Below are 24,224 nucleotides of genomic sequence, written 5' to 3'. Positions count from 1 at the left end.
ACATTAGAAACTGGAGCATGTCCAAAGGAGGGAGACAAAAAGGGTGAAGGGTCTGGAAACCATTTCCTATGAGGAACACTTAAGGAGCTGGGGAGTTTTAGCCTGGAGAAGAGAAGGTTAAGAGGTGATGTATGATAGCCCGTTTAAATATTTGAAGGATGTCACTTGAGGAAGGAGCAAGCTTGTTTTCTTGCTGCCCAGAAACAAACCAGGAACAATGGATGCAAGCTCCAGATGCAACCCTACCTCAACATTAGAGGAACTTCCTGACAGTAGGGCTGTTCAACAGTGGAACCTACTCCCTCGGAGAGTAGTTGAGGTGTCCCTCCTTGGAATTTTAAACAGAGGCTGGATGGCCATCTTCGGGGATGCTTTGATTGAGAGTTCTGCAGCAGAGTGTTGGACTGAGGGCCCTTGCGTTTCTTCTTCCAACTCTATGATTCTATGTAGAATCAGTATGTAGGAGATCTTATGTAAATTTAAGACAACTAAAGAAAGAAGTTGCAGCATGAGCTTTCGTAGACTTAAATCTGAGGACAGTAGACTAATTCTATTAAAGCCTCATACTGTCAACTTCTTTTTTTTGTTGTCTCAAAGGTGCTACAAGATCTCTCTACATAATGAATATATACATTTGTGTGTGCGCGTAGGTGTGTGTGTAATAGCCTTTCTCCTCTTTAAAAGTGATGGCTTCTGCTTATGCTCCTCAGGACCAATGACAGTTGCAGAAATCTCTTGACTCACACTAAGAGATTCTGCAAGAGAGGAATTACTTTGACATTAGTTAGAAATACAGGAGTGTTGTAGAAGATTTAGGAAAGTGATACCTCAGTGGAAGAGCACATTGTCTTGCATCGAAAGGTCTGGGCAAAGTTCAAATATCTCCAGTTGGGAAATGCAATCTGTCAGTTTATTTCCACAAAAGCTCATGTCAAAATAAAATCAGTCGTCTCAAAAATGTTGCCACATTTCTTTTAAATCTCCCTTTTCTTCGTCCGTCCCTCCCTCCCTCTTTTTATGCTTCAAGAGACTAACAAGGCTAATTTTGTTGAAATGCTGCAAAGTCCGAGCTGGCCATACAGGTCTTCCTCAATGTATCCAGTTAACAACGTGTTGTCAGAAGTTTGTAATCTTGACACAAGGTGCATAGCAGTTTGAGAAAGGCTGGCATAAACAATACTGACTAGAAAGAACAAAGTGGACTTCGAGTATGAAGAGGTCAGTTTATAAACCTGTTTTTGGCCACGAATCGGGTTTTCTTGGGAGTGAAACACGAAGTTTTTCTCTTAGGCTCAGTCCCCAGGGATCAATAACGCTGAAAATAATTCCAGCCGTTAAGAAGAAGGATCGACTGAAGGATAGTAAGGTAAGGAGAGTCCGCTTGATATAGCCTCGGTTGTGAGACGAATGGTGGCGGAGAACAGAATACTTTCTGTAACACGAGATCATGAATTCGCCTAGTTTCAAAAGTGTTGTGAGGGATAACAACTTGAATGCTTTAAAGAGGGAGTGGACTGAATTCAGGGAGGACAGGGCTTGTGCAGATATATATTCAGAATGAATACATATTCCATGTAGACGAAGGCCTGCATTTTTGTTGCTAGTAGTATAGAGGAGGTGGCAGTTGCATTGGATCTGTATGTCCTATTTATGGGTTTCGCATTGGGTCTTTTAGTTGGCCAGAAAACAGGAATTAACTAGGTCTTTGGTCTGACCGCAGGGCCCCTTTAAAACTCGCAACATAGGAACATATCTCCAAGGAAGAATGGGAAGGTATTGGTGGCCGTCACTCTCTGTATGCAAACTTGGTGGAAAGCCCTATTGCACAGCAAACTGTAAATGTCAAGGGCAATTTTGGATTTCAAATAAGCAAGAGCCCACAGTTTTATATGATTGGTTTGGGCCTGGGCTTAGAATCTTTCATTACCTCGAGTCAGAAAAAAGCTTTGGTCTGGCCCTGAACAGGCTCATGGAGTATTCAAAAAAGAAAACGTCCCAAAAGCAAGCCTTTATTTTCCATTTTATATAAGAGGCCAACGCGATTTTACTATTCATTGTATTGAAATGGGACTTGAACATCCATGATTTTTGTATCCATATTGGAGGTGTGGTCCTGGAACCAAACCTAGCATACTAAGGTCTTACTGTATAACCAGGAATTTGCTAAAAAGGAAAAGCCTCTCTATTTTGCTTTGTAGAGCAGAATTCATTTTAAAAGTTTGAAAAGAGAACAAAAACTGTCTGGACATTCCACAATTTACCAGTGGCCAACCACTAGGGGGCGCAGGGGCGGACCAACAGGGTGACATGCTCAGGGAGTTATTACATCCGATGGGTCACGCCATACCGGGTGACACCAAGCTTAGTAATGCCAATGTAAGTCCCGAGTAAGGAGTAATGTGAATAAACACGATTTTGGTACACTATAATCCGCCAGGACTCCAAAAGTGGTTATATATAAGACACACACACCCACACACACACACGTGTAACTCTCCAAATAACAGAGAAAGCTCATTGCTCTAACACAAGGTGACAAAATTTGATCAGGAGGCCACATGAAGCTTAAGGACCATCTTTGGTGACGCCCAGGGACCTCAGAGCTAAGGTCCACGATATTGGCGACCGTATAATATAAGAATAATATATAAAATATAATAATAATAATAATAATAAGTTTTTATTAGATACCGCCAATCACGGGGAATCTGACGTTTACAACAGAGGGATAATAGACAGTTACCGGCCCTCAGGCTTATACAATCTAAAAGACACGACACAAAGAGAAGGGAGTGGGGAGGGGGGGATTGGATAAGGTCAAGTATTCTTCGCTTCCCTCTGAGTCCTTGGACCAAAGCAGATGGACCAAGGGAGGGCTCTTCTTCTTCAGGCTACCCTGATGGAACTGGGGCCAGCCACTATTCGCTCGCCTCACAGGCTGAGGATAAATCATTAGGGAGGGAGAGCTCCTTCTTGCCAGGCTAGCCCCTGGATGGTACTGGACCAGCCTTCTCTCTCTTCACTCTCTCTCCCTCAGAGGCCGAACATGACATTTAGGAGGGAGGAGCCTCCGTCTTCAGATTTAAGCCCGTGAGTACTGGGCCAGCATTCTCTCTCATCTCAGAGGCCTAGAGATGCAGTTTAGGGGAGGGAGGAAGCATCTTTCTGCAGCCACCCTGATGGTACTTGACCAGCCTTCTCTCTCTCCGTCAGAGGCCGAAGGATGACAGTTGTAGAGGTAGGGAGAGCCTCTTTCTTCAGGGCCAGCCCCTGTGGTAACTGGCCAGCTTCTCTCCTCCCGCAGAGTCCGAAAGATGACGTTAGGGAGGGAGGAGCCTCTTCTTCAGTGCCAGCCCCTGATGTAAACTGGCCAACCGTCGCTCCTCCCTCAGATGCCGAACATTGAACAAGTTAGGGAGGGAGGAGCCTTCCTTCTTTCAGAGGCCAGCCCGCTGATGTAACTGGGCCAGACCTTCCTCTCTGTCCCTCAGAGGCCGAAAGATAACAGTTGGGAGGGAGGAGCCCTCTGCTTTCTCTCATTCTTTCTTCAGGCCAGCCCCTGAATGGAACTGGGCCGCCTTCTCCTCTCCCAGAGGCCTGAACGTGACGTTAGGAGGAGGAGCCTCCTTCTTCAGCCAGCCCCTGATGGAACTTGGCCAGCCTTCTAATTATATATCTCCCTGGATGAGTCTCATGAGCACCTGAGATCCTCTGGAGAGGCCCTCTCTCTCTCCCATCACCATCACAACCCAGTTGGTTGGGACGTGAGGAGAGGAAGGGTCTTCTCGGTGGCTTGCCCCTAGACTTTGCCCAGGGAGACCTGAATGGCCCCTGTTTTATGGCCCTTATGCAGGCAAGGTTGTTCAAAACGAAGTTCTTAAAGGACCAGCACAGTGTTGTATCATTTAAGTAGTTTAAAATTGTATCTTTTAAAACCTGTGATTTTTTTTAGTTTATTCATTTAATAAGTAATCTATTTTATTTTAATATTGTAACAATTTAATTCTGTTTTTTAATCATTGTAAATCTATGGTTCAATTGTATTAACTTTTTAATTTGTGAAGACTGCTCGGAGTCCCTTTTTCTGGGGAAAAGAGCGGGATCAATCGTCAATCGTCGTCATCGTCAGCATCATCATCGTTCAAAGTTCCATTACCGTGTCCAAATCACAAATCTACTCTAGATGCATGGAGCTTCGCCTTCCCCCCATTTCCCTTCGTTTTAGGCGGGACAGGCCCTGTTCAGAAAACTGGAACGATTAAACAGGAAATGACCTTCGGCCTTTCCTAGACCCTTTCTAAAGACCTCGAAATATGAATGAGAATGTGAAAATGCCTTCACATCCCCTAGAAAACATTTGGGAGCAACATTTGTTTTTTGCAGCATTGTTTTGGTGCAGGCCCCTCTAGGTCCTCTGGGGAGGGTAATGGGCCCTTGAGCCTGCCACATTTGTCCATTAAACACATTTGCTTTCCCAGCGGTTCTTTTAAATGTACTAAGGTTTATCTAAAACCTCTCAAACGATTTCATTTCTACTCCCAGAATAATTTTTAAAGTGAGTAACAGTTATAGTAAAATTTTTATTAAATGGGTTATACAAGATATGAATAGGCACATGACTTTTATATTTATTATGCAAAGTTACAGTGCTTTATAATAAGAGTTAGTAATAAGATATATTATAAAATAATAATAATAATAATAAAATAATCATAAGATAAATGGCAGTGGATAACTGTATAAAGATATTTGTTTTTGAATATAAATATATAATATAATGTCAAAAATATGTAATAAATAAATCTGTTTATAAAATATTTAATATTTATAAGGAATGTATTAATGATTGGTTAGAAAGAAGAGTATTATGGAAGAAGTTGAAATATATAATGACATGTTTTAGGGTTTGTAGTTGTTTATAGTTCTCGGTGTTTTTTCCCCCTCCAAGCAGTCAGGTTTTAAAAGGAACTGATTATAAATGAACAGAATAATAAAGGAAGAGAAAGACTATAGAAATGAAATAAGTAGATAGAAAACAGTAATAGAATAATAGGAAAAGGCCTCTATAACTCCCTTCTACAAATGTGGGTACATTTAGAGGGGAAGAGGTTTGTCCCCGCCCTATATATAGCTCCTCCTTTCCGTGCTACTTTGGAGAATTATTTTTTTTTATTTTTTAATTTTATTTGTCAATTTTTGTATGAATTTCCTTAAGAGTTAGAAACAGTGTTCAATTCAGAGTGTATTCTACTACAATTGTGTGTGCTTTCTGCATTTCAATGGAACGCAGGAAACCCAGAACACATCAAGAATTGTACCATCTTAGCTCTGCAGGTGCTTCCATGAGAGCCCTCTTTCATAAAACCCTAAAAGATAAAAAGCTATCCCTTGCCAAGAGGCTGGGCTGCCATTCAGAAGAGCAAACTTGGAGTGGTGCGACCAGGATGACCCAACATCTGGCAAGCCCAAGCGGGGCGTGACAAAAAACTCCGGGCAGTCTATCACTTCCAAGCATTCCAACGAAAGTTAGTTGGTAAATATGCCATGTCCCTGGACAGAATTTGGAAATGTTACCTTTTTGGATATAGCCCCAGACATTACAGATTGGGGCAGAAAATTGTGTTTTTTTTTATTTTAAAAAGCACACCCTTCCAAATTCTCAGCCTGGTTTGCAAATTACAGCATGAGCAAAATCCATGTTCAGTCCACATTAAAAATAAACTACTCATAACAATTTCTCACTCATTTGCACACGTAAATGGGGCAACAAATTAGAGCTCCTGCTCACCATGTGTTACAGTCTATAGAAATGAGGTAAACCACGGTTTGGCCAGCATGATAATGACTTCAGCACTGGAGATGGCTCAGAGTAGGAGTTTGATTCCCGATCTAGCCAGAAAAATCCACTGAGTGATCCTGGCCAAATCACATATATAACCAGCCCCCCACTTCCCCCCCCCCCCGAAATGAAAATTCGCCTTAGGGTCAACAATAATAAGTTGCAATGATTTACAGCAACACAAACAACAACAATGTTTTCATAAATAATAAGTTTGACCTTAAACACAAATTCCCAAAACTACAGACTAAATAATGCTGGTGAGAATTATGAGGACAACATAATCTCAGACAAATGAATGAAATGATCAACAGGCTTGCGATACTGAAAATGACGAAAAGTGCTAATCTCTCCACCTTGGGTGGAATTATCTGGATGTCTATCAAGAGCGTAGAATTCTGACACTTATCAGGCATTAGGTTTTGTCCTCCCTACCTGTGCAAAATTGAAAGAAAGGCCTCATGGTAGAAACACAACAAAAATGAGCAAAGAAAAGTAGCCTTTAGGTCTATGTTCCTAAGATGATTAGAGGTAATAAGCTCATATCCCAATTAAGTTGTACCATGAAAACATACCAATAGCATGTGTAATATTAAAAACTGATCAGTTACAAACAGTCGGCTTCATTTTCTAAACCATTATTATTTGTCCAAGACTAGTCAGGAGCAGTCTACCCCTGTATCCACTGTGGAGAGCTTATTGTCACAGACTTTTGGCTGAAGTTCATTTCTATTTTTTGACAGGTTGGTTTTTGGCTTTTGTAGGCTAGACAAATGTGTTTCCCAGGTCTTGGTGAACGGCAAGTCCCATCCAGCCATAGCAAACCACAACCATTGGTGAAGAATGATGTGAGGAGTATTTAACAACATCTGGAGGCCACAAATGTCCTTCAGCCTCTCATGGTGTTGAGATACCAGAAGGATCTGAGTCTCCACAATATGGAGTCTAAGACCTGTAGTCTAAGGCAGAGGTATGCGCCCTGGAACTCTTCAGGTATTTGAACTGCAACCTCCATAATATAGCCTAGTGTAAAACTGAATGGAGTTGGAAATCACCAAAAGATGAAAGGCCAAATTGCCTGTAATTAAAGTCTCAATAGAGGCTCCTTTCTGGCTTCACTTTGCGAGGTAAACATTTGGTAAGTGGGTATGGGCAGTGATAGTGGCTGCTCAGGTGTGGAAGATTTCCCACGGTGTTTCCCAGCATCTCGACAACAGATTGCAATTGAAAACAAGGGCATATTGCTTTTTAAAAAAGATACCAGACTATTAATTCTCTGTACATTGCTTCATCATGCGTTTGTTTGTTTTAATTCTGTTGATGCTTTGTACTATAATTGGTTTGTTCACTTAGAAGTTGCCTTATACACAACATTTCCTCAACTAACATAGGCTTACCTCTATCCATTTTTCCCTCACAAACAACCCCATAGGGGAGGCCAGGTAAGAAATGAACAACTGCTCCAAAATCACCTATTGGTTCAGGCTGCTTTCTCTGCTGGTGGTTCCATGTTGTGTTTTCACTAACGTTCCAGTCATGTTACATTTCAAGTTCTGCATTTTGCCTACTTTCTTTGCTAGGTGAATCAGTTTAAGGGGTGGGCAAAGTATAGATGTGTGGGACATATATGGCACCACGGAGTCCCACATGTGGCCCCTGAAGCCCTCAAAGCCCTTGACTCCCTGCATTTAAAAAAATTCTAGGTGGTTTTAGCCCAAACCTCTCCAGAATAGTTCAAAACCACTGCAAAATGACAACGGAGCCAAGCACCCGCATGCTCTAAAAAACCTGCTAAACCCACCAACCAGCCAAAATCAAAATTGGTAGTGATTTTGCTTATTCCTATTTCAATTTGGATTATTGTCACCAATGGGTGGTTCTGAAAGGTTTAGGTATGTAGAGATGTGAGTTTGGTACTAGAGCAGTGCATTTTGCTGCAGTTTGAGTCATTTGGAAAGGGGGGGGAAGTACCCTGGAAAATATAGCAGTTTTTGGTGGCCACTGGCAGTCCTGGGGTGAAAATGGTCCCCATCCCTCCAGAATACACTGTTCTGGTTTAAGTGTTTAGCCCCTTGAAAGTGGGAGTCCTCTGGCAGATTTTGCAGTAACTTGCTGATCTTGGGACTGAGGTTTTTCTTCTCTTAAACCTCTGCAACTGCACCAGCAAAGAGTCTGCTTAAACAACCACAATCCATCTCCTCCAGAAAGCAAGATGTAACTTGCGACTGTAAATTTTTACTTCTTAAAAATATTTTTAGTGCTAAGAAGGGAACAAATCATGTAATAGAAACAAATGTTCGCATCTACAACTGGCTGCCTTCCGCGTTTATCATGGCATTTGCCTTTGAATTTCATATTGGACAGCTCCTCTTTCCCAACTGCCTGCAGCAAACCTAAGTAAGTATAAATACAAACTGATGAACCCAGAAGCAAAGAGGTTGCAGTGCTGCAGCAGCTTTTAACATCTTTTCTGTTTTGCTATTTCTCATGTAGCCAAGTGAGGAGAGGAAGCAAAAGAAGGCTCTCGCTGAATGATCTGAGAACAATTTTTCCAGAGAAGAAAAAATGCTTGCACCCTTGTCTTAACTGTGGGTAAAATTGTAAAGCACAATTGTAAAGAGGAAGAGAATAGTTAAATGCTAGTTGAGTGTTATCTCTTTACAGTGAGGCTGCTGGATGTTTGAGAACATAAAATAACATCATCTCAGTGCCTATCAACTAAGAGCCAAAGCTAGAGCAAGGAGTCACGGCTATTGACTGGCTGAAATGTACTTTCCCTATGGCCTGTTACAGACCAGGCCAAAATAAAGCTGCTTCGAGTCACTTTGGAGATATGGTATTTCCAATGATGCATGCGTCCTAAGAGTCCAAAAGCCGCACCAAAGCTGCACTCCAGTCCTTAAGAACTGGCTGTGGCTTTGGTGCAGCTTTTGGCCTTAAGACGCATGCATCATTGAAATACCATACCTCCAAAGTGACTCGAAGCAGCTTTATTTGGCCTGTCTGTAACAGGCCTATGTACATTTCTTGCAAAGACATAGGAAAATCACAGGGTGGGGGTGGATGGACATAAACCAGAACAGTAAGATCAAACTTTCTGTTGTTGTCGTCATCATGTGCCTTCAAGTAATTTTCAACTAATAGCTACTCTATTATAACTCTATCACATCTGAAGAAGTAGATTTAAGTCTACAAAAGCTCATGTTGCCAGTTTCTTTCCGTTTTTCTCAAAGGTGCTATAAGATCTCTCTACATACTGATACTACAGACTAACGCAGCTATATCTTTGAATTCTACCCTAAGGTAACTGTATCATAGGGGTTTCTTGGCAAGATTTGTTCAGTGGAGGTTTGCCCTTGCCTCCTCCTGGAGCTGAGAGAATGTGACTCACCCAAGGTCAACCATTGGGTTTCCATGGCTGAGCAGGTACTCGAACCTTGGTCTCCAGAGTAATAGTCCAAAGCTGAAACCACTACTCTACACTGGCTCACAACTTTCTCTGCCTGCTTTTACTATTCTACATATGCAACCTGGATAAAATTAATTAGGCTCAAAGGCTTTAATAAAAAGCCATTAAAATTTTTTACTTGCTTTAAAAAAACAAGGAGAGAAAACATGAGTTTTTATTAAAACCTGCAAGTCTAATTGGTTTTATCCAGGTTGCATATGTGGAATGATTATCACTACTTTAAATTGTTTTTACTGGTTTGAAATAGTCTAGTTTATAACTAATAAATGATTTAATACATTGTTAGTGTTTTACTTTTCTTTTCTTTTCTTCAGAATAGAAGTGGTTAGTCTAAAACATGTTTTCTTGTTGTGTGCCTTCAAGTCATCTCTGACTTATGGTGACTCTAAGGTGGACATATCATGGGTTTTCTTGGCAGAATTTGTTCAGAGGGGAGTTTATTTTGGTTTTCTATGACTGAGAATGTATTACTTGCCCCGGGTCACCCAGTGGGTTTCCATGGCTGAGTGGGGATTCAAACTCTAGTCCACCAGTATCCTAGTCCAATGCTCAAACCACTATACTATGCTGACTCTGAAAACAAACAAATATGCTTTACATGTGAATAAAAAGGCCACTTATTGAAAGAAAGGTGGAATAAAAATTAAATAAACACATAATTTGGACCTTAGAGTCTCAGTGATTTCATTGGGAACAACTGAGTCCATCTGTCTTAATCTATGTTTTTTTATTTTTGCTTAAAGACTCCCAATTTCCACTTACTTCTCTTTGACAGATAATGCTTTGTTTGTGTATCTAGGCGTTTGATGTACAGAAGGACAATTGGCATGCTGCACAACACCCGAAGTGTCACAAAACCACTCTGTGAGTCACTATAAACCTTTCTCTCTTGTTTGTTCTGTTGCTTTTGCATGATGAGGTCTTCGTTAGTTTCAGTGGCAAGGTTCTTGACATGGTTCCTTGAAGAATGTGATCTTGAGGTAGCAGTAATGCTGTTCCATGCCATTTGGCGACAGTAGCAAGCCAGTTGCAATCTTGGAGGGAAAGTTCTAGGCCAGTGGTTCCCAACCTTCCTAATGCCGCGACCCCTTCCTCATGTTGCGGTGACCCAAACCCATGAAATTATTTTCATTGCTACTTCATAACTGTAATTAAATAGGTGTTTTCCAATGGTCTTAGGCGACCCCCATGAAAGGGTCATTCGACCCCCAAAGGGATCCCGAGTACAAATAGAAAGCAGTACAGTTCCTTTCTGTGGAGTGCATGATAACCAGTAGTGGTTTTGTCATTTACTCAGAAATCCTTCTGACTTGGGAAGGAAGGTGCTGAAAATGGCATGTAAATAATACATTCCTAAATTTATATATAAATAAAATTTGTATGTGTGGCAGCCTGTGCACACGGCAGTAACTTAAAGATGGGGACTGAGTCACCTTCCAGCTGTTGTTGAACTTCAGCTCCTATCAGGTCTAGCATAACCAAAGGTGAAGTCTGGTGCGAGTTGCATGCTAAGAGTTTCTGGAGGTCCATAAATGTAACATTCTAGGGCTTTAGTTCAGTCTAGCAAACACACTGGGTGGGAATAATTAAAATGATCTTTGCTTAATCTTTTAATTATAATTAACTAATTAATTTTAATTAAATAGTTTATTTTTGTTAATTAAAAAGTTTTTGATCAAAAAGTATCTCCAAATAACTGTAGCAGGGTTTTTATTATTATTATTTTTTTTAAAAAGATTCCACCCCCCCAAAATCTTATATCCTAGGAAAGACAGCATTGTTTATTTTCCATGGTTTTTTTTGGAACTGCAGGTAGACACTATAAGCTTTATTTTGGTCGGAAGGTAGGAAATAAATCTAAGTACTGTATTAAAATGTAGCATATTGCCAAGGGTAGGTTTGTGATCATTCCAGGATACTACAGATGTACCCATTTCCAGGTGCTTTAGCATGGAACGGAGTTTGAGAAACTAACTTTTTAAAACACTAGAACACTGGTTTTGTGGGCTGGGGAATTCTGTGGGTTGCAGTCCAAGTCCAAAAAGATAATTTTCCCAAGCTCTTGTGCTAAGGCAGGAGGCAGTGGGGAGCTGCAGGTTAGAAAACATCTTGTACCTCTCCTTGTAGTGAATCACAGAAGTTGGAAAAGCCTTCTTTACACATGGAGAGCCAGAATCTGTTCTCTGATCCCTTGGAAGGTTTTTCTAGGCCTTTATTTAACTTTCTTACCTCTATCTTTTTATGCTGACCATAGATGATCAGTCTTCTGAGAAAGGTAGGTTCTCTGCTTATTCTGGAGTAAGCCAGCAATGCCTTTTCTTACACACCAGAAGCTTCCCGAATAAAAATTCCCCTCTTTGAACCTAAACCAAAGTGAAGCCAATCTAGATTGTTGGAAAGGAGAAGCATGGTTCTTGCAGATGTAACATGGGCATTTTTGTTTATAACATTTTCCATCATTCATTTTGCTCCTGAGATCCAGAATTTCAGATAACATGGACGAATCATGGCAAGAAAGGAAGTACATATATAAAAAAGGAAACTTTTCTGTTCCTAGGAAAGTCCTTAGCCCTGGTGGGGTGGTCAGAGTGTGGCTGTTTCCATAAATTTTGCTCTAACAACACACAGCCCTGTCTCCAGGAGCCTGATTGAGAGTGGATTTGGGGAATAATGCCACCGGCATACTAAATGGGTTGGTTGATTTGGTCTTAAATTTAATTTCCTTTCCATTCTCATTTCAGCCTGGGTCTGAGTTCATTTGTTTCTCTCTGTCCAAGTCATTAGTGATTATGAGCTTGAACTGGGCTTGTTTTTTTCTGCTCTTAGGAGGACATGTTGTTTAGGATCAATGGGTTGAGGGGAGAGAACGCTTACATTTTCTCTTCTAAGCTTGGGGGGACTCCAGGTGTCAATCTTGTTTAATTTTCCTTAGCTATTAATTTCCCCTACATTTTTAGCATGTAATTTTTTGGTGCTAATCACAAGGATTAAGCTCCTGCTGTTTGTTAAAAGCAATTGTGCTGCTCCTTGGAGCTTTTGTTAACCCAGCAGGTAATTTCCTGTGGAACCACAGATGGGTTGCTTTGCTTCCACCACCGCCTCCACTTTGATTTGGACCCTCCTTCTTTAAAAAGCTGCTTTTTCAGACTTTCAGCATACAAGGCAGTGTGCTTGTGTGTGTTTTTAAAAAGAAAGTGTAATTACTGTACAGAATTTAGTGTTTAAGGTGATTTATGAACATGGGTTGTTGTTAATACTGGCGTTGTCATCACCCCCATCATCCCCATAATCTCTGGGGTTAAATTTGAATTCAATTGGTTTAACGCATGGCATAGCTTGCTTTCCAGCACCATGTGGTCTCTTGCATGACTATCATTAAAGAACGCAGCTAGAAATCTAGCTGGGAGAGTGGGAAGAAAACCATTTTAAATGCAGCAGTAAATATTGCACCTGCCAGATTTATTTCAATAGGTTTAAGACTCATTTCTAGACATTTTGCTAATGTGGGATAGAAAATGGTATAGTGAATGGAGCAGCTTTCCTCAGCTTCACAGACGAGAAAGGGTCGTTCCTTCAGATGACTTTCTTGTTGATGTGTACCTTCAAGTCATTTCCAATTTACAGTGATGCTAAGGTGACCCTATCATGAGACTATCTTGGCCAGATTTGTTCAGAAGGGGTTTGTCATTGCTTTCATCTGAGGCTGAGAGAGTGTGACATGCACAAAGTCACCCAGTGGGTTTTGATGGCCAAATGAAAATTTGAACTCTAGTCTCCAGAGTCCTAGGACTTTATTGTACAGGGCTCCTGGGACGTGATGAGAACGGTCCCAAAGGAGCCAGGAAGGGAACAGAATGAGTGGGGGACCATTTTACTGCACACAGAGTCCCTCACTCATTCTATTCCCTGCCCTTCCGTTCCCAGTCCGTTCCAGGAGGAAATGCATCCCCCACTCGTCCCTCACTCATTCCAGGCCCCTTCCATTCCGTTCTGAGAGCGGTCCCTGGGATCCCTGTGTGATAAAGTTCCTAGTTGAACACTCAAACCACTACACATTACACAAACCACGCTGGCTCTAAGAGCACCTCACAGCACCTTACCATTGGTCTTACTCTCTGAGGGCTTCTGGAAACTGAAGTCTTACATATTTGGAGGGCCAAAGGTCTCCATTTGTCTCCCCGCCTGTCTGGTAATTCCAGATGTATTGCACTACCCCTGCCATCATTTCACACCAGCATGGCTAGTAGACCTCTGAAGGGAGTAGCAGTTGCAGTCCAGCTCATCTGAAGGACAGGTAGAGTGTGTTAGAATACTGGAAGTCAGTTTGAGATTCAGTTTGAAATTCACAGTTAGATTGTTCATTTGCTCATTTTCTAAAGTAATGTGATGACATATATTAAGTTGGGGCACAATCAGGTTAAAACATTTTTAGTATTATAGATCGCATGATTAGGTCCTGTCATCATATTTTTAGAGTAGATAGGAAGGACAATGTGGGCACCTGGGCTTGTTGCAGAAGGGTGTGATTCATGTCTTGCATCTGTTCATTCAGAAGGAGAATACTGAGAAAACATGGTCCATATCTTCTAATTTGGTATGTGCCATGTTCTACCAGTAATGTGTTTCTGGATTCTATGCAGGGCAAACAGGCCAGAATCTGTATATGAAATGCCAATATTCACACCTAAATCAAGTATTTTTTTCAGAGCTAGTGTGGTGTAGTGGTTTGAGCATTGGGCTACAACTCTGGAGACCAGGATTTGAATCTCTGCTCGGCCATGGAACCCCACTGGGTGACCTTGGCCATGTCATACTCTCTTAGCCATAAAGGATGGCAGTGGCAAACCTCATCATACCAAGAAAAACCTGTGATAGATTCACTTTCCAGTTTGAGTCAGGAATGACTCAAAGGCACACAACAAGAACAAACTGGGGGACAATAACAAAGCTCCTCTAAATAAATCTTGCCAAGAAAGCCCTATGATAAGATTGCCATAAGTCAGAGTGGTCCAGAGTCGCCTTGAAGGCTTGTAAATCAAGGAATTCAGTTTCTGAATGGAAAGTCAACACTTGTGTAAATCCTATTGAGGCAATAGGCCTGTTCTAGTTGGTACTAGCAGGTGAATTTAGGTAGATATTGCTAACACTAAAAAATGGCTGCTCATGAGCAAAGGCACTTCAAAGGAAGATTAGAATGGAAAGCTACTGAGTGGTTATTCATCAGTAGGCTTAGCTGTCTCCCCTGTGGCTTGAATAAGGTGGAAGGTTTTATTTTAAGTTTTTAAAATTCTAGACCCACATGTTAATTAGCTACATTATCAGCAACAATAGTTTGGTAGGTGGTCAGTGTTAATAGTGCGATTGTTCACATAGTGTAATTGTTCAATCTGGGCTCTATGCAAGTCATTTCCTTCTGACCTTGCTGTTTACTGCATTCCCATCCTAATACCTGCAGGCTCAGATGAATGTTTTGTGCATTTCATGGCCTCTAGCCCTCAAAAACTTTCTTAACACTTTTCCACCCCTTCTCTCTTTTCTTCCTGAACAGAAGACTGTGATTGTGAAGGATACTTCAATGGACAATATATAGGTGAGTATTTGGTGGTTGTGAACTCCATTCTGTGGCTGTTTGAATCAATATTTAACATAATTGTCTATCTCTATGAGCACTTTCTTCTTCTTTTTTGTGATTAGGTTAACAAATGGGCCTGAACATACAGGCCAAAATAAAGCTGCTTCAGGTCACTTTGAAGGTATGCTGTTTAAATGCTGCACGCATCTTAAGAGGATAGAAGCCACACTAAAGCCACGTTCCAGTCCTAAGGACTGGAGCACAGCTTTGCTGCAGCTTCTGGACTCTTAAGATGCATGCATCATTTATACAGCATACCTCCAAAATGACCCAAAGCAGCTTTATTTTGGCCTGTCTGTTTGGGCCCAAATATTTCAAATAAAAAGGTAAGCAGAGAGGAATTGTTTTAAGAGGTCCCTGAGTTAATACATGCAAGACTAGTAGGGGCTAATCAATTACATCCAATTTTTAATAATGGATGGATGTTGTATTGGCAATGAGATAGATTCCTTTGAAGGGTGGTGAAGTCTCCTTCATTGGAGGATTTTAAGAAGAGGTTGGATGGTCATTTCTTAAGAACACTTTATCATGGATTCCTGCCCTGGCAGTGGGTTGGAATAGATAGCAGGTTTGAATAGATGCCAACTCTCTGATTGTCTGATTCTTTTTTCTTTTTCTTTGTGTGCTTTTAAATTCTGTTTTAAATTTTGAATGCTTTTATTCTTTTGTTGTTTTACCTTTGTCTGTTCTATTACACTGTAAGACACCATAATTTCATTCAGGGAAGAAAGGCAGCATATAAACAGAATGAATGAATAAATGAATGGTGGGATATTGCTTGTGCAACAGACTTCACCTTCCTCTTGCGGGCCCCTGCACACCCCAGATTTGCTCTATATGACGTTGTGCAGGACTTGATTGGGAGTGAGTGACAGAATTTGATTTCCAGTGGTGCATGTTACACTGGTGAAAGGACAGCATTATATACAACCCAGTGAAACCTTTTCTTGTAGCTTGAGTCAAGCTTGGCAACACTAATGTTGTCTTTGGCATTGTAGCTGGCTTGAGGCGGAGTTTCCGGCTGAGCCGAAAGGACAAGCAGAATGGCCAGAATGAAGCCAAGCAAGTTGAGCAAACCCAGACCTCAGAACTCCTCACATACGAGGAAGTCACCAAATACCAGCAGCAGCCAGGAGACAGAAAGAGGCTAGTGGTTTTAATTGGTGAGTTGCTGCATGTGAAATGGAAAAAGCTGACTTGCTGGGGGCCTAAAGAACAGACATTTTCTTCCTCAAACAATGGAATAAAGATTCTTTGAGATGACTGGCCATTTGAGAGTCCAAAAATTTCAGAGTGTGAAAGTCTCAGAGGGGAGGGAGTTGGTCTGCTGCACTGCACTGGTAGAAGAGAAAGATTCAGTCAAACACTTTGCACTCTGGAACTGTGTGCAAAGATGACTGAATCTGGAATCGGCCCGAATCAGAATACCAGTGATGTAAAAAATAGTGTGTAATTTTTTTACAGTGCAGAGAAATTGCAGTTGAACTATTGGGAGAAGAGGATCTGTGTCAGATTCTTGTAGTTACACTAGGTGACTGTAAACTTTCCGCAAAAGTATGGATTATTAAAAATAAGTTTTATATAAGCTTTTGTGTACCATCTGTCTTCGAAGACATACTATAGAGAGGGTTAGGGTTAGGTTTCCAAATACTGTCCTAGCCAAGATTTTTAGAACATTGACAGAGCACTGTTAGACCAGAACAAATGCCCATCTGGTCCACAGTCCTGTTTCTTACAGCTGCCAACAATGTGCCACAGTGGGATTCCCATAAACAGGACCAGAAGGCATTATCTGTGGCTGTTGTCCTCCAGGAACTGATATTCACAGGCCTATCCCTACTATATAAATGAAGCTTGTTTATTAAGTAGCAGGGAGGAGGCTGCCTTAGGCCGCAGAGTTGAGATACAGTATAGTGAAAGAGGATATAAGTTTGCTAATTAATTTATTGTAATTGTATTTTATTGTCAAGATGGGCTAACTATGCTTGTGAGATTTTCTGACTCATATGCCAGAATAATTTGCCTGGCTTTGGGTGCACTGTGTCCTGACTTAAACTGGTGAGGGCCATCTGTGGCTGGTGGACACCATCTAAGTGAATCTGCTCCTGGTTTAAGTACAAACTTTAAAGAAACTTTCCAAGATGCTGTAGTTATTTGCACAATAGCATCTTCAGCACCTCTGATAACTTCAATTAAATGAGCTGTCATTCAGCCTAGTAGCAATTAATTAAAAGTAAATTTCCAGCGAGGGGAAGATTGGATCAGGTTCCTACTGGAGTGAGTTTGGAACTGTTTTCAAGGACTCTCCCACAATGAAGGCTGGGAGGCTGTCTTCCCCAAGATGATTTGGCAACACTGGACTACTAAGAGCCTATGTAGTTGAGCCTCCTAAAGCATTATCAGTCAGAAGTGTACTGAATGATTGAGTGCTAAGAAATATTAAGACAGTGATTATTGTCAAACTCTCTCAGGAGTAATAAAGGCAGACTGCAATCTATCCTAGGTGAACTTACTTGGAAGTAAGCTAAACTGAACACATAGGCCTGTTACAGACTGCCAAAATAAAGCTGCTTCAGGTCTCTTTGGAGGTATGCTATTTAAATGATGCATGGATCCTAAGAGTCCGGAGGTCGCGCCAAAGCCACACTCCATTCCTAAGCACTGGAGTGAAGCTTTGGTGCAGCTTCCGGATTCTTAGGATGCTTGCATCATTTAAACAGCATACCTCCAAAGAGACCTGAAGCAGCTTTATTTTGGCAGTCTGTAACAGGCCATAGAGTGCACTTCTAAGTACTCATTGTGCTTGTAGTAGTCTTCATATTTAAGAAAAGTTTAGTGATAAGGGTTGGGAAAATTAAATTGCTGCCGCTTGCAAATGCTTGCAGGCAGACAAAATTAATAACAACTTTCCTGTTGTGGTTCAGCCCTCCCTTAAAAACACTTCTGGGGTCATTAACTAAGGACTTCCTGCAGTTTTGGTTTTAAAAGCTGTTGAGACAATTGCAAATTGCAAGCATGGTGTCTTTCCTAGTTTGCTTCATGGGTGCAGACCTATTCCTGGCTTGTATTTTTTTTCTTCTTCTCATTTTTTTTAGGTTTCTTCTTCTGCAGGGCACCCATATGCCTTATATTCTCTGTCCACTGACACACCTTGTTCCTCTGACCTCTCAGGTTCTTTGGGGTCCCGGTTAAATGAACTCAAGCAGAAGGTGGTAGCTGAGAACCCACAGGAGTATGGGGTTGCTGTACCACGTAAGTCCCTTTCTGGCAAAACACATTCTCACTCAGCCTTCACTTCCCTTTGGCACCTCCATAGCATGTCTTTGATTTGTTTGTTGAAGATATTTATATAAAGTCACTCAATGACATTGTTTTCTGGCTGACTTACAATATAAAATGATAAAATAGAATTCAAAAGGCAGTATATATATATATATAAAAACGACAGCACAGCAATTTGCAAGACAACAGTTTCCAATAATACTAGACACGCAACAAATGAACAAACCTTTGGGTTGGATCCAGATCTAGGTGCCTCTTGCTGGACTGGTAGAAGCACAATTTCCAAGGCTGTTCCTACCGTTAGGCAGATACTACAGGGCAGCTGCGGTACTTCTGACCCTGCAATTATTCCCTTTTCAGCCTCTTGACCATATACACTTGTTCTTGGAGGACAGAGGTGTTTGTGACACACTGCCTGTTCTGCACCTCCTAACCTCACCTGCTGCCTTTATGCATGAAGGAGGACACTGTTCTCCTTCATGCATAATTTTTTTTTATTATAACGTCAAAGGAAGGTTCTACTCTCAATCTAATCAACTTCTGTATGTGAAATAGTAAATGGGACACAATCTTGACCTTTATTTTTGACTGAAAAATGTCTTGAGCTGACACTAGGGCTGGGTTTTAGCACAATTTCTATGGCAGGAGCGTGAAACCTCTGCAAAGGGCCACTGTGTTGAGATAACAGACAAGCTGTTCATCTGTGATATATGAGAAAATCCTCCTAACCCATCCAAAATAACTGCTGTAGGTGTATGAAGGTCTCATGCAACCTGCTCCCATGCCCACTCCAAGCTGCCCATTCTTGACAGTTTGGGAACTGTGCAGATGGGCCCTTTCTCCTTTGGGATCATAAATGCCAACACTGCCTCTTGAAATGTTTTAGGCACACCTGAGCCGAGGGAACTGTTCGTGCCAAGTGCATGTGCCTCTGCATGAGGGGGAGAGAAGTGCCTGCCCCATGGGATTTTGCTTGGCCTGTTTGCTATGATTTTTGGCATACTCATCAATGTTTATCTAATCTCCAAGGCTTTTAAAAAAACAGTTGATATGGAAGTTGCATTTCAGCAACTAAGCAGCTGTCACAGTGGACCTTCCTCTTCCCAGCAAATTCATAATGGTCGAAAGGAAGGAATTTTAATATGTTGATTTATTGACATTTCTATTCCAACTTTCCTTCAAGGTGGAATTCCATGGCTCTCCGCCTCTTTCCTTTATTCTTACCATGACCCTGTGAGGTCAAGTCAGACTATGAAAAAGAGTAGCTGGGCCCAAAATGTGACAATCAGACTCCTGTACCAACAGGGACATTACACATGACCTGGAATGTAGTGGCTAATCATGATACAGGCCATAGGTGTCTTTAGAACAGGGGTGGGCTACTGTATTGGGGATGAGGGATGAATTTTAGCCTGGTGCCACTTGGGTGGGTCACACTTGTGTGTTTTTAGTGACCACAAATAATGTCTTATTAATTTTGGCTTCATTTTTGGCTCTGGGTTTTTTAGGTGACTAGGGATTATGCAAGTGAAGGAAGGTAAATTGCTGTGATTTGGAGGCAGTTTTGCACCATTTTTGTGTATTTTGGTAGGTCAGGGACTTTGGGGGTATATGGGGGAGCTTGAAGGGCACAAAAAATGGGACTGATGGCTGCATGCTGCCCATTGACTGCACTGCTTTGATCCTAAATGCAGATCATGGTTGGCATGGTATGGACTAAATTCTGGATTTAACCAGTGACTCAAAAAAAGAGATATTGAGCCTGAGCTTGGAGAGTTTATTTTTTTAGACTACAGCCTCTAGAACCTCCCAGTCAGCATAACCACTATCCATTCTGGTTGGGAACAAAGTCCCTAAAACGATTCAAACCCCATCCCCCAGTCTAGGAAAGGGAGGTTGAGCTCCTTGAAATGATCTGGGAAAATAGGTTCCTCCCAATGTAGTTGAGCCTCTACTAAATGATCAAGCTACCAGCAGACTATCCTAATTGTGTACTAAACTACACCTAAATACCCTAAAGGCACCAGATCCTGTCTGATCTTGGAAGCTAAGCAGGGTCCACTCTGGTCAGTACTTGGATGGGAGACAGCCAACAAATGCAAGGTGCTGTAGGCTATATTTCAGAGGAAGGAACTGGCAAAAACTACTTCTGAGTATTCTCTTCTTAAGAAAACTGTGTGAAATTCATGGGGTTACCATTGGTTGGCAGGCATCTTGAAGGTGCACACACACATGTACACTGAACACATTGAAGGGCACTTCTAAGTACACATTGTGCTTGTAACATTATTTCAGATGTTTCAATGATAATGGATGGGGAAATTATTTTGCCCTTTACTAACAAGTACCTGGCAAGTAGGCAACATTAATAGCTATGTCCTGCCAATACTGAGCTCCCTCACACCTCAAAAAATAGATCTGGAGTCTCTGTTGGGGGATTTTAGGAGCTGTAATCTGAAAAATAACTTCTCTAAGTGTGCAATGGGGTGGTGTAGGATGGGGGTTGTAGCAGTACCAACTCAATTATACAACTTAAAAATTAAATAAGCCCAACAAGTTTAGAGGAAACTGTTACTGCTGAATTATTGAAATATCTGTAAAACATGGAGAGCATCTCTGTAGAAAGGGAAAACCAGTTTGGGGGACTGACAAAGAGATTATATAAATGCTAACAGCATTGAGACAGATGTTGAATATGATTTCTGGCAGCTGTAAAGGCCACAGGGGAAATCACACATTGTGATCAAAGGCAAGATTTTTCACAGCACACAGTTAAGGCTTGAACAAATTAGTATGTATGGGGGGGGAGGAGAGACAGAACTCGTGCATGTGTATATAGATTGCAGTGTTCGAGTCAAAATTCTGCACCATGGAATGGTAAATATGGCAATCTTTATGTTGCAATCCACCTGAGAGTACCTTAGATTTTCTTGATCTACATCTCAGAAAATTCACCTGTAGCTGAAATATGTGGATGACAGATTGTAGCAGCAAGGGGCAGTTTACACATAGCATTACATTACCCACAAATACCACACTGTGATGGCACTTTAACTGCCATGACTGCATCTTGTGGACTCTTGTGGTTTTTAGTTTGGTGGGGCACCAGAGCTCTCTGGCTCTGAATTCTAAATAGTTGTTGTTGTGTGTCTCCAAGTCATTTTTGACTTATGATGATCCCCTAAAGTGAGCCTAAGGCAGTGGCAGTCTGAATTTATATGTATTAAATCGGTAATTTGTGATGTTATGTTGAATTTCTGTTTAATAAATCATTAGTTGGTCTTGTATGTGTTTACCTCCAAGAATGCTACATATTGGAAAGCTTGTGTTCAGATATGGTGTCTGTGGTGGCAGCAATTAATACAGTAATAACTGGAACTGGTGTTTGGTGGGGAGATAAAATGAAAAAAGTCTCACACTAGAACTATGAGGACATCTTTAAAAAAAACCCAAATTTGATGCTATAGTGGTGGGACAGGTGGAAGTCCTCACCTTGGTGGACAGAATAAAAACCCTCACCTTGTTTGCAGAGGTTGGGATTAGTGGAAGCCCTAACAGCCTCCCCCCCCCAAGAAGTGTTTGGTCAAATGAAATGTTCATTTGGTGAATGGTCTGTGAAAAGAAACAAAAAATCCAGGACAGCTTCTGCACATGAACCCCTTGAGGGGTTTCAATGATTCTGGAACTATGGCAGAAGGTACTTCTTTCCATAACTCTTCTGGGCAGGGTTCCAGTAGAAAAATCACCAACCTGCCAACTCCTTCCCTTTGGGCAGGAGACAGCCAATTTTTCAGGCTGATCTCCTCCACTCCCTCCGGCTTTGAAAATTTATTTCCTAACTTTGCCTGTCTTCTTCTAGTACTTTTCACCTTCATTGTGGTTTCCTAAGCAATGTTCTTGTCAATTAAGTGAACTGCCCCAGAAGTTCAGCTGAGCTTGCTAGATGGAAATGATGCAGTTGATGCCCAGCTGAACTCCTCTTCCCACCTCATTTGCAAGTTAATTAAGATGACAAAGGTTGAGTTACAACAACAGAGCTTTCAAGTCAGGAAGCAGGAAGCATTTTAAATGTGACCCCTACATCTCCATTTTTCATACATTTGGGAGAGAAATGGGCAACTATGAAAGGGTAAGGAATCTCATTAACCCCTTAGGAGAAATTGTAAGGTGGGAGATGCAGCCTGCCATACCTGCTCTCACCAATACACACGCGCACACACACATATCCATAGATTCTTTATTTACAGATTTAACCATCTACAGCTTGAAAATATGTTTAAAAATATAAATTCCAAAAAGCAAAGCTTGATGTGTCCATTTTATATAAGGGATGCCATTTTACTATGCCACTGTGTCTAATGGGACTTGAGCACCTCCATTTTGGTATCCAAAGAGGTCCTGGAACCAAACCCCAGTGAATACCAAGGGCCCACTGTGTGTAACTGTGTATGTGTATTTATACATGATTCCCCCCAAAATGCTCTCTAGAGGACATGAAGAGCATTTTCACCATGTGTTGGGGGTGGCATTTCTAGGTAGTTTTAGGACCAGGAGATGCCTTTAAAAAAAAATAGAAAGTGCGCAGTAGGAAGTGAGCAGCCACTTCTTCTTCGCTTCCCATTTTAAAAAAGGCCTCTGTTGGGCTAAAATTGGGCCAGGGAGGGTACCAAATTGTTTTTCTACCTCAACTAGTTAAAAGCTGAAGGCCTATTTAAACAAAAAGGCCTTTGCTATTCTGTATGTTACTACAGTACAGTTAACTCATGACCAGCATATGCCTTTATTTTAGTGCAAGATCCACTTATTTCAAATGGTATTTTTGAATTAGTTCTTCTGTTTAATTAATTGTTCTTTTTGTGCCTTGGAGGAAAAAAGTTAATCCTCCCTGTCCAAATCATTAATATTTGTTTTATACTTTGACTAAGACGTTTATGGCAATCCAATCATTCAGATTAAATTCTCTATTATAATACCTCTAAATAATCTCCAAGCTCCCAGAAGGGATATGACCCTTCTGAATATCCCCTTCAATTTATCTTTAACTTTTCTTGTTCTTGTGAAGTTCCTCCTTTTGAAACTAAATATAACCCCGATAGGCTTTGGAAGCAACTTAATTAGTTCTTTGCTCTTTTCGTAAGCATATAGTTTTTAGTTTGCTAGAAAGTTGTTCATACACACACTCAAGTGGTGCTCTGTTTGGGAAACACACTTGCTGTGTTGCTGTGACATGTATTAGGTGGCCCAAGAAATTTTGCTGCCTGAGGTAAAGGAAAAGAAGCTACCAATCTTCCACCTTTTGAAGCTGGGTCAATACCTCACACCTTACAATGAGGGCTGTGGGCTAGCTTAGGAGGTGCACAATAGGTCATGAATAACACACAGCTCTGTCCTTCAGTAGAAGGGAAGCTATGGGGCTGCCGCACTATTCATCATCTGCCCCCGAGGCATCCACCTCTTGTTGTTTAATGGCTAGCTTTGAACATGTGTATTTTTCTCAATAAGATTGAGTTCAGGAAAGAACACATTTTGCCAGTTTGAAGCAGGAAGAACTGTGCAAAGCATTTTCTTGACTTCTGGACATCACATCCTCCTCTATTCTTTCCTGAGCAGTTTTCCAACTAGTGATGGACCCAGAGAAGCCAAAGTTCTGGTGTATTCCTTTCTCTTAGCCATACTGTTGTTGTTTCCTGTTGTTGTTGTGGTTGTGTACCTTCACGTCATTTCCAACTTATGGTGACCCTAAGGCAGTTAACCTATAATAGGGTTTTCTTGACAAGTTTCTTCAGAAAGGGTTTGCCATTTCCAATCTCTGAGGCTGAGAGTTTGTGACTTGTCCACAGTCACTCAGTAGGTTTCCATGGCTGAACCGGGATTCTAACCTTGGTCTCCCAGTGTCCTAGCCCAACACCCAAACCACTACACCATGCTGGCTTTGTATAGCATAGCAATACTATAGCTCAGGGGTAGGCAACCTGCGGCCCGCGGGCCAGATGCGGCCCGGT

At 41.4% G+C, this 24,224-nt stretch overlaps 1 protein-coding gene across 1 annotated transcript in view; it reads left to right on the top strand.

Moving 5' to 3' along the window:
• The window catches only part of MPP3 (membrane palmitoylated protein 3), an 81,106-nt gene that overhangs the window by 49,070 nt on the left and 7,812 nt on the right, over positions 1–24,224 (top strand). The window contains 8 exon segments of the mRNA XM_042477430.1: positions 1,297–1,375; positions 5,348–5,453; positions 5,456–5,525; positions 10,108–10,172; positions 11,563–11,583; positions 14,857–14,898; positions 15,939–16,103; positions 18,112–18,192. Of these exon segments, the coding sequence (XP_042333364.1) occupies positions 1,297–1,375; positions 5,348–5,453; positions 5,456–5,525; positions 10,108–10,172; positions 11,563–11,583; positions 14,857–14,898; positions 15,939–16,103; positions 18,112–18,192 (629 nt within the window).

The sequence above is a fragment of the Sceloporus undulatus genome, chromosome 6 (genome assembly GCF_019175285.1).
Source record: "Sceloporus undulatus isolate JIND9_A2432 ecotype Alabama chromosome 6, SceUnd_v1.1, whole genome shotgun sequence".
NCBI lineage: Eukaryota > Metazoa > Chordata > Lepidosauria > Squamata > Phrynosomatidae > Sceloporus > Sceloporus undulatus.
Note: the sequence above shows the minus strand (reverse complement) of the source record. Positions and strands in the feature narration are given on the sequence as shown.